General features: G+C 42.9%; 1 protein-coding gene across 1 annotated transcript in view; it reads right to left on the reverse strand.

The window, feature by feature from the left end:
• The window catches only part of col4a3 (collagen type IV alpha 3 chain), a 154155-nt gene that overhangs the window by 33833 nt on the left and 107246 nt on the right, over window positions 1-13076 (reverse strand). Inside the window, exons 34-38 of the mRNA XM_033031982.1 lie at window positions 11289-11423; window positions 10009-10107; window positions 5871-5960; window positions 3650-3786; window positions 745-871 (exon numbers count right to left, since the gene is read on the reverse strand). Coding sequence (XP_032887873.1) covers window positions 745-871; window positions 3650-3786; window positions 5871-5960; window positions 10009-10107; window positions 11289-11423 — 588 coding nt within the window. The remainder of the gene's footprint in view (window positions 1-744; window positions 872-3649; window positions 3787-5870; window positions 5961-10008; window positions 10108-11288; window positions 11424-13076) is intronic.

Genomic DNA, 13076 nt, shown 5'->3' on the forward strand with positions numbered 1-13076 from the left:
CCGAGTGGCATCATGCACATCAGTTAATACATTTCTATATCTAACGCCCAATTCATTCAAAGGCAGTTACAGAATGCGATAGAGTGGAGAGTGAGGAGAATAGACAAAATGTCAAAAAGAGCTTAAGATTGGAAAAGTTACAGCAGATGGACGACGCAGTGGTGTAGCGATAGATTTTCTGGTTTACAGCGCCAGAGACCTGGGTTCGATCCTGACCACGGGTGGTGTCTGTATGGAGTTTTTACGTTCTCCCTGTGACTTGCGTAGGTTTTCTCTGGGAGCTCTAAAGATGTACAGGTTTATAGACTAATTGGCTTAGTAAAATTGTAAATTGTCCCTAGTGTGTGTAGGATAGTGTCAGTGTGCGGGGAATGCTGGTCGGCGCGGATTCGGTGGGCCGAAGGGCCTGTTTCTGCGCTGTATCTCTAAACTGAACTAGAGTAAAGCATGTTGAAAAGCTGATTGAAAAAGCTAACAGAGCAGACAATGCTGGAAATGCTTTCAGAAAGAGAACAGTGGCAATGTCAGTCACAAATAATAGATGGGTCTCGACCCGAAACGTCGCCTATTCCTTCGCTCCATAGATGCTGCCTCACCCGTTGAGTTTCTCCAGCTTTTTTGTCTACCTTCGATTTTTTCGGCATTTGCAGTTCTTTCTTAATCATTAACCAGGGTAATCAACATCCAAGGGCAGGTTGTAAAGAAGGTGTGAAACACACATTAATCTGCTGGAAAACAAATTACCTGGACAACCTGATCGTCCTGCGTCACCTTTTTCACCAGAGGGTCCCCAAAGCCCTTCCGATCCTGGTTGGCCTGGGGAACCAGGAAGTCCCGGTGTCCCTCTATTTAATGAAATGCCTTGGTTACCCTAAGGTGCACAAATGAATAGAATTAGTATGAGACTAATATTAGGGGAATTATAATTGAAGAAATAAATTGTTTATTAGTTCAGAATTAAAATATATATATATTTTTTGTTTTGTTTATTTTATTAGAAGTTAATACAGTACAAAACACTACAGTGGAACCTAATTTTAGGTGCCAACTATGTCATACCGTAATCCATTCTATGTACAACCTCTAGTTTTATGTTTTTAGAAGGAAGTAAGCAAGACAAGAAAAAGAAAACAATAGAAAGGGGAAAAAGAGGAAAAATAGATGGTAGAGAATAGAAAAACGTGAAGTGTGTATATATAAAAAGTGGAAAGTAGAAATAGGAGAGAAGGCCCCTTAAAAGAGAAATTTTCAAATCTTTATGGAGATGTAGATCTATCCAAGTCATGAACTGAAATCAGCAATCTTTACGGTACCGCTGCATCACATGATTCCAAAAAGTCGATGAAAGGAGACCAACTCCTTAAGAATTGGTCATATTTATCTATTAGTCGGAGTCTCATTTCTTCAAGGCGTGCTATGTCCATCATATTCCTAATCCACATTTTAACAGTTGGTATGGTTGTATTTTTCCAAAATTTAAGTATCAATTTCTTTCCAATTATTAACCCATAATTAAAAAAAAGTTTTGGTCTTTATTTAAATTGATATCTTATCTTCTACTATTATTCCAAATATAATCCATTCCGTTTTAGGTTCTATTATGGACTTGAAAAGCTTTGTAAATATATCAAATATATCGCTCCAAAATTTATTCAACTTTGTACATCCTAAAAATGAATGTGTTATATTAGCGTTTTGAAACAAACATTTATCGCATCTGGGAGAGACGTTTGGATAAAATCTATTCGACCTCGTTTTTGAATAATATAGTCTATGTAATAATTTGAATTGAATTAAATTATGTCTTGCATTAATAGAACAATTATGTGTGTTCATCAGATACTTTTCCCTTCTATCCTTCGAGATCTTTATCATTAGCTCATGTTCCCAATCTTCTCTTAGTGCTTCTGTTGAGGGTAATTCTCTATTTAATATATTATTATAAAAGTATGATATTAGTTTTTGTGAATCAGCCTTAATATTCATTGCTTCTTCTAAAGGGTCTAAAAATATAATTTGAAATATATATTTCTTCATAAAGTCACATATCTGTATATATTTAAAATATTGATTATCCTTCAGTGGATAAGAATGGAGAAAGAGGAGTGCTATCCGCACGATATAGGAATGATCTTGCTCTCACCGATAAAATTGAATAGTATAATATATAAGAAGAACCCAATTATTCACAATACAATAAGAATTTGGAAACAAATAAAAGTATCCTTGAAATTAAATAATCTATCAGTACTAACCCCACTATTGAACAACCCCGCATTCAAACCATCTCTCATCGACAAAACATATCAACAATGGGATAGACTGGGGATTAGGAAAGTAGGGGATATGTATGAATTGGGCAAACTGTTATCATTTCAACATTTAAAATTAAAATTTAAACTGAAGAATTAAAATATTTACATCAGATATTAAAGAATTGAAATAAAACAAACATAGGGAATAGGCAGAAAGCTGGGCAGTATCTATGAAGAGAGAAATTGCATTAACTCTTTATTTCTCCACTTTTCTTTAGACTTTAGAGATACAGCGCACAAACAGGCCCCCCGGACCATTGAATTAGATCTGACTAGCGATCACCCCATACATTAGCACTATCCTACACACTAGGGACAATTTATAGCTTTGGAGTGTGGGAGGAAACTGGAGCACACGGGGGAAAATCCACACGGTCACAGGGAGAGCGTACAAACTCCATACAGACAGCACCCGTAGTCAGGGTCGAACCCAGGTCCTTGGCCCTGTACCAAACGTTAGGTAACGAACGTTAATTGCTGTTTGAATAATGGGGGCTGGTTGCAATAGAGAGAGTGCAGAAGAGATTCACCAGGACAATGCCTGGAATGGATGGCTACCGTTGTAAGGGGAGATTGGATAGTTGGGGGATATTCCCACTGGAACATCGGAGGCTGAGGGGGTGACCTGGTAGAATTTTGTGAAATTATGAGGGTTTTTGATAGGATACATGGTATTGTTCCTCAAGGCTGGGGAGTCCAGTACGAGAGTGCACAGGTTTAAGGTGAGAGGGGAGAAATTTAAAGGAGATACGTTTTTCACAGAGGACGTGCTGCCAAAAGCAAATATCTCAAAAGACTGTAGGTTGAATAAAATGGTTCTCCATCCTCTTGGAACAGGAAAGCAGAGGTCCAATAATACAGATTATGGTAGACGAGGTGGCAGAGGCAGATACAATTACAGTGTTTAAAAGCATTTGGATAGGAAAGGCTTAGAGAGTTACGACTTGATACAGGCAAATAGAATCAGTATACATAGCTACCATGGTCGGCACTGATGATATGAATCAAAAGGGCCTGTTTCTGTGCTCTATGATCCTATAAGGTACATGCAGCTTTGCAACAAAACTCATGCAACCTCAGGTAACCTCATGCAACAGCAGCTTTTCACTGCACCTCAGTACACGTGACAATAAACTCAATAAACTTTGAGCTTTTGGGTTTATGTCAGTATGATGAGATGATATGAACCCATGTAAAAATTCTAATGATACCTTCATGGGTGCGTAATTGCCTAACTGGAAGATGCATTAAAATATTTCAATTAATATTTATGTGTTGGAATTGTAGATTTAAAGAGATTGATATTTTAAAAATAAGGAAGAGGGTTAGACTACCTTTTGTCCAGGTGAGCCTGGGAGACCCTGGATTAGAGTTGGTTCACCTTTCTCACCCTTTGGACCAGATGTACCATCTATCCCAGGAGCACCCACAGAGCCTGATACTCCAACAGATCCTTTAATTCCTCTCTCACCTGAAACAACAGCAGCAGAAGCAGGACATCATATACAAAGTAAGAAATTATGACAATGATGATATTTTATTGTCACATGTACTTATGTACCTAGGCACGGTGAAAATCTTTGTTTGGCATACGATCATAACTATAGATAAGCACATTCATAGATAAGTACAAAAGTGCAACGAGTGTAGTGTAATAGTTGACTTCACCGAAACAGTGCACAAAGAGTCACCACGTTTCTGGCGCCAAAAAAAGTTTCAAAGTTCTTAAGAGTGCAGTCCTATCCCGGTGCTGAAGGCCCATTGTCCAGGCAGCACTAATCCTCTCCTCCATCCGCCGCCATCTTGAGTTCTCGGTCCTTGGGGCCATTCAGGGGACGAACCTCGGACAACTCCAGGTGTGTTCTCGGCTCCGCTGCGGGTGGGCCAGGCCTGCTGTTGAGGTATGGCCACGGCTCACCGGGAGCTTCTGCCGCCCTGTGTGGCTGGAAGTAAGTCACCCTGCAGCATTGCCCCACAATCCTAATAACAGTACTTACCTAATACAGAGGGAGTCGTGACGGTCTCCTCACCTCAGACTACAAGCATGTATTCAAGACATCAAAAAACTCAGCCACCTCAGTTATATCTTGATCTTTGTACGTCAAGCTCCATACGGCGGCATTTGCTGCCAGAATACATCCAGCTTTCTTGCAGTAACATGCAGTCACAAAGCAACTCACTTCCAATTCAATTAAGCCTGACTCCAGTTGTGTGAACCATCCTTAAATTATCAATTAAAGGTTGGACCCTCACTACAAATCAACATTATTCCTGTTTGGCTTTTTCATATTACAAATAAATTAACATTCCAGATTCAAATTCCCCCTATTAGTTTTTATTCACCGAGTCCTCGCTGACCATTGGTCACCCACACACTAGTTCCAAGTTATCCCACTTTTGCATCCTCCATAATAGGGGCAATTTACAGGAACCAATCAACCTAAAAAACCTGCATGTTTTTTGGAATGTGGGAGAAAGCATCCGAATGAAACCCCCTTCATGACACACTGGTCAACCCGAGGAGTACTTTCAGCAACAGATTGGTTCCACCAAGATGCAATACAGAACACCACAGGAGATCCCTTTTCCCTGTTGCTATCAAACTTTACAACTCCTCCCCCTTCAGTTGTGGGGTAAACTGACTCCCCTCCCCCCCCCATCCCAAATCTTTGCACATCCTTTCCACTCCTCACTTTAATTTTATGTTTCATGTATTTTATGTCTTATGACTGTTGGCAGATCAATTTCCATCCAGGGGTAAATAAAGTTCTATTGTATCGTATCGTATCGAATGTGGGAGAGAACCAGAGCACCCGAAGGAAACCCACGCGGTCACGGAGAAAATGTTAAAACTCCACACCGATGGCACTCGTAGTCAGGATCAAACCCGGTTCTCTGGCGTTGTAAGGCAGCAGCTCTACCGCTGTGCCACTGTGCCGCAAATGCCTTGTAACTCCTAATTAATTCAATAAAATACGCAATAGGCTGGTACTTCAAGGAACTGGTTTGATTCAAATATATAAGGAAATCTTGGAAATACTCAGATGGTTGGGCAGCATGTGTGGGGAAACAGGGGCAACATTTGAGACCAAGGACTTTTCATCAGATCAGACGTAAAGTCATTAGCCTGAAACACTAAAGGGCCTGTCCCACTTGAGCGTCATTTGTGCATCATTTACGCAACATTATTTACGCGTCACGACGCATGACGCGCGTATTGTGACGCGCACATGCCGTGCATTACGCGCGCATGGCGTGTGGTGAGGCGTGGTGGTGTAGGTAGTGACGCGCGGTAGCGCACGCCGCCCCAGGATTTTGGTATTCACAAAATCTTCACGTGCCATCTGTGTAACGCGCAAATGACGCCCAAATGGGGCAGGCCCTTAACACTGTTTCTCTCCCCACCGATACTGCCTGACCTGCTGAATATTTGGTCAATATTTCCTATTTTATATCAGAATCAACAGAGTTTCCCTTTGAATTAGTTTGTCTTGTTTCTCTTTGGGGTTAGTGTTAGAAACTCATCTTACCCTGTTATCAGGTCAGAAAACTTACCAGGGAGGCCCATTGGACCCAATATTCCCAAGGCTCCTGGTGGTCCCGTATATCCCGGATTCCCCGATGGACCTGGTTCTCCTGGTGGACCTAAAGGGGAAAAATAATAACCTAAAAAATTGGCCTCACAACATTGCATTGTTTCTGAATAATCTTATGATCTAGACATGTTCTTATGACAAATCATAATCTTATGATTTAGACAGCTTGAAATACTATGCACATGGAAACAACATACCACAAGGGCCAGACTGAATGATGCTGTAAAATGTACACTGGGACTGCGTTTCACAATTACCTTGTGGTTGACCCAGTGTCGAAAGGCAAAATGACTTCCTGTTCTCAATTTAATGGTTTTAATGTCCGGCCAATGCCAACTGGGCATGAGCATGTCTCAGCACAGTCTAAGTGAGTGGTTACTTATTAGCCAGCATTGATGGAAGCTATAACTAGACTTCTCTTTGACAATTTTGCTCTCAAGCCTTTCCTCGATCTTAATTCACTCCAGAGCTGGCAGTGTCGGCCTCAGCTACTAATTATCACACGGAGACCACTGGATCCTCAAAGCCCTTGAATTGGTGTTTAATCTGCAGACCTCTGCTGTGCACCTGACACATAGGCTGCCCATACTATTCAATATGCAGGGTAGGGAGGGTCACAGTCCAAACCACGTCATTTGCAATCAAAATGGGGGGTTGGGGCGGAGTAGGTGGGATGGGCACACCAGTAACTGCAGCTTAGAGAAAAACACATATAATGTGGGACAATATCACTGCCTCAATTTTATGGAACAAGTCTTTCAAAGACCAAGAGCAGGAATACAGTTGTGCTTGCAATTGCTAAATTTGTGCCCGAGTATTGGCTGTCCGTTATTCTCCCTTCTTGGAATTCAGTATCACTGTATCAGTGGTGCTAAACCTGTGTTTTGACCCATGTTTCCCCCTCTCCATATCTGATCCACTGAGTGAATCACAGTACTGCAATGCTTGGTAAAGTACGGTCTAGTGATGGATTAGGATGGAATTTCAATTGATAGATAGAATAGAAGACAACGATCTGGAAGCATAGATTCCCTTCGGAAGCATTTCACAAATACTTTGTTAAATAGTGCCAGGTAAGGTTGCCAACTGTCCCGTATTAGCCAGGACATCCCGTATATTGGACTAAATTGGTTTGTCCCATACGGGACCGCCCTTTTCCTGTATTTGACTGCTACTACTCGGGTCGAGGGGACTGTCGGGTTGGAGCGCCGTGTCCGGCCCCGGCTCATTCGTCTCGACGTAGTGCAGCCCATAGAGTGCAGCAGCAGCGCCTCGTCTGTGGCCCCGTCGGTCGGCAGCCCTGCCAACTGTCCGACCTTCAGACCTTTGCTTACTGCCGACACCACCACCCCTCCTTCTCATGGCCGATCATGAGTTGGATGGGGTGTCAGACTTTGCGTGCAAAGCCCAGCCGGCAGGCCAGCTGAGGAGTTTTAAGGAGGCGCAAAGTCCAGGGCCTGGGCCAAAACTCCTCAGCTGGCCCGCCGGCTGGGCTTTGTGTGCAGTCCAGCACCCAGGCCAACTCATCATTCACCCAGCCACGGCCGAGTCGGTCAACGAATTGCCGTCGGAATTTGCCTTGCTTTTGTCCTTTATTTGGGAATGACAAAGTTGGGAACCCTAGTGCCAGGGTACATTCATTTGCTATCCCAGCACATTCATGCTTTAAAGTTCCGTTGATTTAGTTGGAGAGTGTGACTGGCCATTTACAATGACTGCCCCATTCTCCGAGTAAGAGGAATAATCAGTAGAAAGATGCCTGTTGCAAATGGAAAGGATTTGAATTACTACTTACGGTAGGAGTGGTATTTAAAGGAACGGAGAAAAAACATGGACGGGTTGAAGGTACAGGAGAAGGCAACAAGTTACAAAAAGCAAGCTGGTGCCCAATGTAAACGTGCAAGTCATAGAGGCAGAGAATTGTAGTCATTCACATGGAAAGAGACCTTCACACTATCAAAGCATCCATTTACACTAACCCCATTGATATTGGTAGATTATTGTCACCTCTACAAAGATGCAGTGAAGAACCAATTTTATTCTCTCCACATTACCAAGTCCCATGACACCTTTAGGATCTGGTGGTATTTACTGGTGTTGTTGGTTTATCCATAGATCTGTGGATGATGCAGTCAACCTGGGCCTGCACTTCATCCTCCAGCACCTCGACCGCCAGGGGACCTACGCGAGGATTTTGTTTGTTGATATTAGCTCTGCATTCAACACCATTGTGCCAAAGCTACCACACTCCAAACTTTCTGAGTTGACTGTGCCTGAACCCCTCTGTCGGTGGATCACCAGCTTCCTGACAGACAGGAAGCAGCATGTGAGGCTGGGAAAGCACATCTCGGACCCGCAAACCCTCAGCATAGGAGAACCACAAGACTGCGTACTCTATCCTCTCCTCTACTCTCTCTACACCAATGACTGCACCTCCACTGACTCCTCTGCCAAGCTTCTCAAGTTTGCGGATGACACAACCCTGATTGGACTGATCCAGGATGGATGAGAACCTGCCTACAGACAGGAAGTGACACAGCTGGCGGCCTGGTGCCATGGCAACAACCTGAGGCTCAATGCTCTTAAGACAGTGGAATTGATAGTAGACTTTAGGAGAGCTCCCCTTCCCCACACCCCACTCACCATCAACAACACCACAGTCCCACCTGTGGTGTCTTTTAAGTTCCTGGGAACCATCATCTCCAAGGACCTTAAATGGGGGGCTACCACAGTCAAAAAGGCACAGCAGAGGATGTACTTCCTACGGCAGCTGAGGAAGCACAATCTGCCACAGGCAATGATGGTCCAAGTCTACCCTCTAGCTGTCTCCTCCCACCCTCCCATCCGCCCGCCCTCGGGCTCCTCCTCCTCCTCCCCTTTTCCTTCTTTCTTTTCCCCACCCCCCATCAGTCTGAAGAAGGGTTTCGGCCTGAAACGTCGCCTATTTCCTTCGCTCCATAGATACTGCTGCACCCGCTGAGTTTCCCCAGCAATTTTGTGTACCTTCGATGGTCCAAGTCTATATGGCCATCGACCTCACTTTCTCCATCATGGTCTGGTTTGGCTCAGCCACCAAGCACGACATCGCGAGCCTGCAGCGAATCGTTTGATCAACTGAGAAGGTTATTAGCTGCAACCTTCCCTGCATCGATGAACTGTACACTGCAAGGGCCAGGAAGCGAGCGGGTAAGATCCTCTGACCCCTCTCACCCTGGCCACAAACATTTTGAATCGCTTCCCTCTGGAAGGCGACTCCAGACTGTCAAAGCTGCCACAGCCAGACATAAAAACAGCTTTATTCAACGAGTAGTAGCTCTACTCAACAGCCAAAAACCTGTAGCCTCCTTTTGCTCTGGTATTTTATTTAATTCACATGTTTAATCAATAATGTTTTATTATTAATGTTTAATGTTTTATGTGTCAATTTTACTGTGTGTCATTATGTGTTTTTATGTGTCAACTCTCACTGTATGTCATTGTCACTTGCGGGTGGAGAAAATTCCTTGTATGTGAATACTTGGCCAATAAACTTATTCATTCATTCATTCACTGTGGTTCACCCAATTCATTTAAAACTGGCAGCGCAGAAGATGTAGTCCCTTAAGAGGAGTCAAAGACTTTAACTGGCGTATCTAGGAATTGTCCTCCTGATTCAAAAGGAACTTTCAATCTCCGGTGCTCTATTCTCCCATTATTGTTCACTCATGAAATTGTCCTGATGAATTCCTTCTCACCATCCCTTCCCCCACATGATGTCTTTCATTGGCCACACATGGTAGGTAGAGCCTGGGATCAGCCAATCTGATCTCCATGAAGATACCTGCTGCCCGCTTTGAGCAGATTGTTGGCTAGTGGCTTGTAGCTCAGGCTCGGGGACCGAACCATTAAGGCTTGATCAGGAAAGCACCAGGCCTACCGTCCCCTCCCCTCTCTTCCCACAACGCCCGCAACAACCGAGCTGGAGTTCTTCAGAAGCGAGAGAGTCAGTCCAGGTAGTCCAGTTCACACTTCCATTACATGGTAAAATTGAGCAAAATATAGCAGTCATGATGTAACAATTTACTGATGCATTCTTAATTGCAATTAAATCCTGGTACCTTCTGGGCCTGGTGGTCCGGGCATTCCCTCTTTACCTTTGTAGCCTGGCTCACCGTTGGAACCCATCTCACCCTTTGGTCCTGTTCCTTGATCCAGTCCTGGTAAGGAAAGCTTGTGACAGGTTACACTTCATCCTGCTAATTCACAATATCACTTTCATCCTCCTAATTCTTTTGCAGGAGAATCCCCGCACATTAAGATTCATTTGTTTTAAAATTTCTGGCAAGAAACGTTGCCTATTTCCTTCGCTCCATAGATGCTGCCTCACCCACTGAGTTTCTCCAGCACTTTTGTCTACCTAATAATTGTTTTAATGGGTTTTAATACAAATTGCTTGCATTTACAACATATATAAAATAAGATACATGTAACAATTGGTTATGGGTGGAATAAACAGAAGCTAGTTTAATTAAATTGTTCAATTGAAAAAGACTGCCACCATCATTTATCTACACTCCAGGTTCTCACTGAAATGCAAATGGTCAAGATTTCTGAAGAATAGCAGAGATCAATTGACGTAGTTGTTTTGGGTAACCAATGTATTTTATATCTTTTGAAGCACAGCTGCTCAATTATCAGACGATGCAAAAAGCCCAATGGATAAATAGTTCATAAGTTATAGGAGCAGAATTAGGCCATTCGGCCCATCATGTTTACTCCACCATTCAGTCATGGCTGATCTATCTTTTGCTCTCAACCCCATTCTCCTGCCTTCTCCCCATAATCCATGACACCCGCACTAATCAAGAATCTGTCAATCTCTGCCTTAAAATATTCATTGACGGCCTCCACAGCCGTCTGTGGCAATGATTTACACAGAATACTCACCAATATTTGCAACTCCCACGGTGGGCTTTGAAATCATTATGCATTCTGAAACCTGTTACACTGGTCGAGTGGTGAAAGAAGTGAACAATGTACAAGAATGACCCTGCGCTTGTACTTTTAGAGGAGTTGCTACGAGGTTTTTGACCAACTCTTGTTCTCAGAGAAATAGGGAAATAACGTGAATAACTCACCAGCACCATTTCTAGATTATTGAACATTTCACACAAATGCAAAAATCCTTAACACTGAAGAAACCAAGAATATTCTGAACTCTCTCCCGCATTTTCTTAAAGGTAAAGAGAGCTTCTTGCTTACTTGCTGATGGCAGCAGATTGCCACTGATGAAGATGTTTAACAATTGGCTGATTCGAGTAGAAAAGGAGAGTACAGTATATGAATTTTCCTTTTATTCACTGCAATATTTCAAAAGTTTGAAAAATGGTCAAGTTACCTGGAGGTCCAGGATCTCCCATTGCACCTTTTATTGTCATTTCACACGAATTGCCTTTCATTCCCTTTGCACCCCTTTGACCTTTCATTCCAATTGTGCCTCTGCCACCCCTTGGTCCAGTCCGACCGTTGCTGCCTGCATTGAAACATTAACAAGCATGTCAGCAAGTTGATATCCTTGGACCAAGGACTCACCTCCCCGCTCTCCAAAGGCTTTCCTTCAAGACATGTCAGGAGTGATGGAATATTCTTCCCTTGCTTAGATGAACGCAGCAGGAACAACAATTAAACACATCAAGGAAAGGCAGGTCGCTTGATTTACATCTTATCTCCTAGTCCAAATGTTCACTCCATTTGCCCCCTATGTACTGTGGGCGCAGGGAGGTTAATTTAAATATTTCTGGAATGCAATGCAGCAAATTGCCAATTCTTCTTCAACAGCCCTTCAAAAAAATGGTGACTTTGCCACTTAGGGTGCAGATACTTCAGGCACCAAGTCATCTAGTGCCTTTATTTATACATCAATTACTGGGATTGTTTTCCATGCAGTGATGTAGGCTGAGGGGTGACCTTATCAAGAATTATTAAATTATGAGGAGCATAAAGAGCGCAGATGGTCATCATGTTTTTTCACAGAGTAGGGAAGTCTAAAATTAGAGAGCATAAGGGTATGGGTAAGAGGGGAATGATTTAGAAGGATATCTGAGGGGCAGGTTTTTCAGAGGGTCTGAGTATATGGAATGAACTCCCAGAGGAAGTGGCAGAGGTGGGTACAATTATAAAGTTTAAAATACATTTGGACAAGCTCAGTGGGATATGGGCCGAATGCAGGCAAATGCATGGGCAAAGCTGAGGAAGACATGGACATTTTGGGTTAAAGGACTTATTTCAATGCTGAAATCCATCACTCTATCACTATGACTCCATTGGCATTCCTACATTATCAAATGCTGGAACTTCTCACTAATACCACAGTGTGAATGCGTTCTTCACATGGTCCTATGTAGTTCCATTGGGCCATAGCTTGAGAAATAACTATTATCCCAATACCAATAATAAAACAATTTCAAATCCAGTGAATGAACATTGATAAGCAGGGATCTATCTATACGTATTTAAGAAGGAACTGCAGATGCTGGACAATCGACAAAAATGCTGGAGAAACTCAGCAGCAGCTCAGGGTGCAGCAGCTTCTATGGAGCGAAGGAAACGTTCCGGGCCGAAAGGTTTTGGCCCAAAACATTGCCTATTTCCTTCACTCCATAGATGCTGCTGCACCCGCTGAGTTTCTCCAGCATTTTTGTGTACCTTCTATCTATACGTACACTGCTCACTATTTTCAGCAGCACTATTCCCAGTTCTATTTACAAGTACAAAGATTTGGTATTTTGAACTTTTACACACTGAAGTTTATGTTTTATCTGGAACAAATGTATCACCCTGATTCCATTTGCTTAGACATAGCTGTTTAATGAATGAGCTGCAGCTTTGAATCAGCACTTTGAGCATAAGATGCTGATCCCCATTTTTTGGTGTCCATACTTCAGAGGCAAGCTCACACTGTAAGTGTTCTCTGCAAGTCTGTTAGTCTTTCAAGGGAATACTGATGATGTTTTTAGCTGTGCATTGCACATAGCGAATTTCATATCTTAGCCGCGCTATTGCGATGATTAACTGAGAATAGATTAGGTGCATTGGACAACAATACAATGTGAGAGAAACTTACAACAAGCAATCTACTTGCTCTCAACCACAATGGATGACAGTAGATCTTCTTCTGGGACCAACA

Source organism: Amblyraja radiata, chromosome 13 (genome assembly GCF_010909765.2).
Source record: "Amblyraja radiata isolate CabotCenter1 chromosome 13, sAmbRad1.1.pri, whole genome shotgun sequence".
Classification (NCBI taxonomy): Eukaryota; Metazoa; Chordata; class Chondrichthyes; order Rajiformes; family Rajidae; genus Amblyraja; species Amblyraja radiata.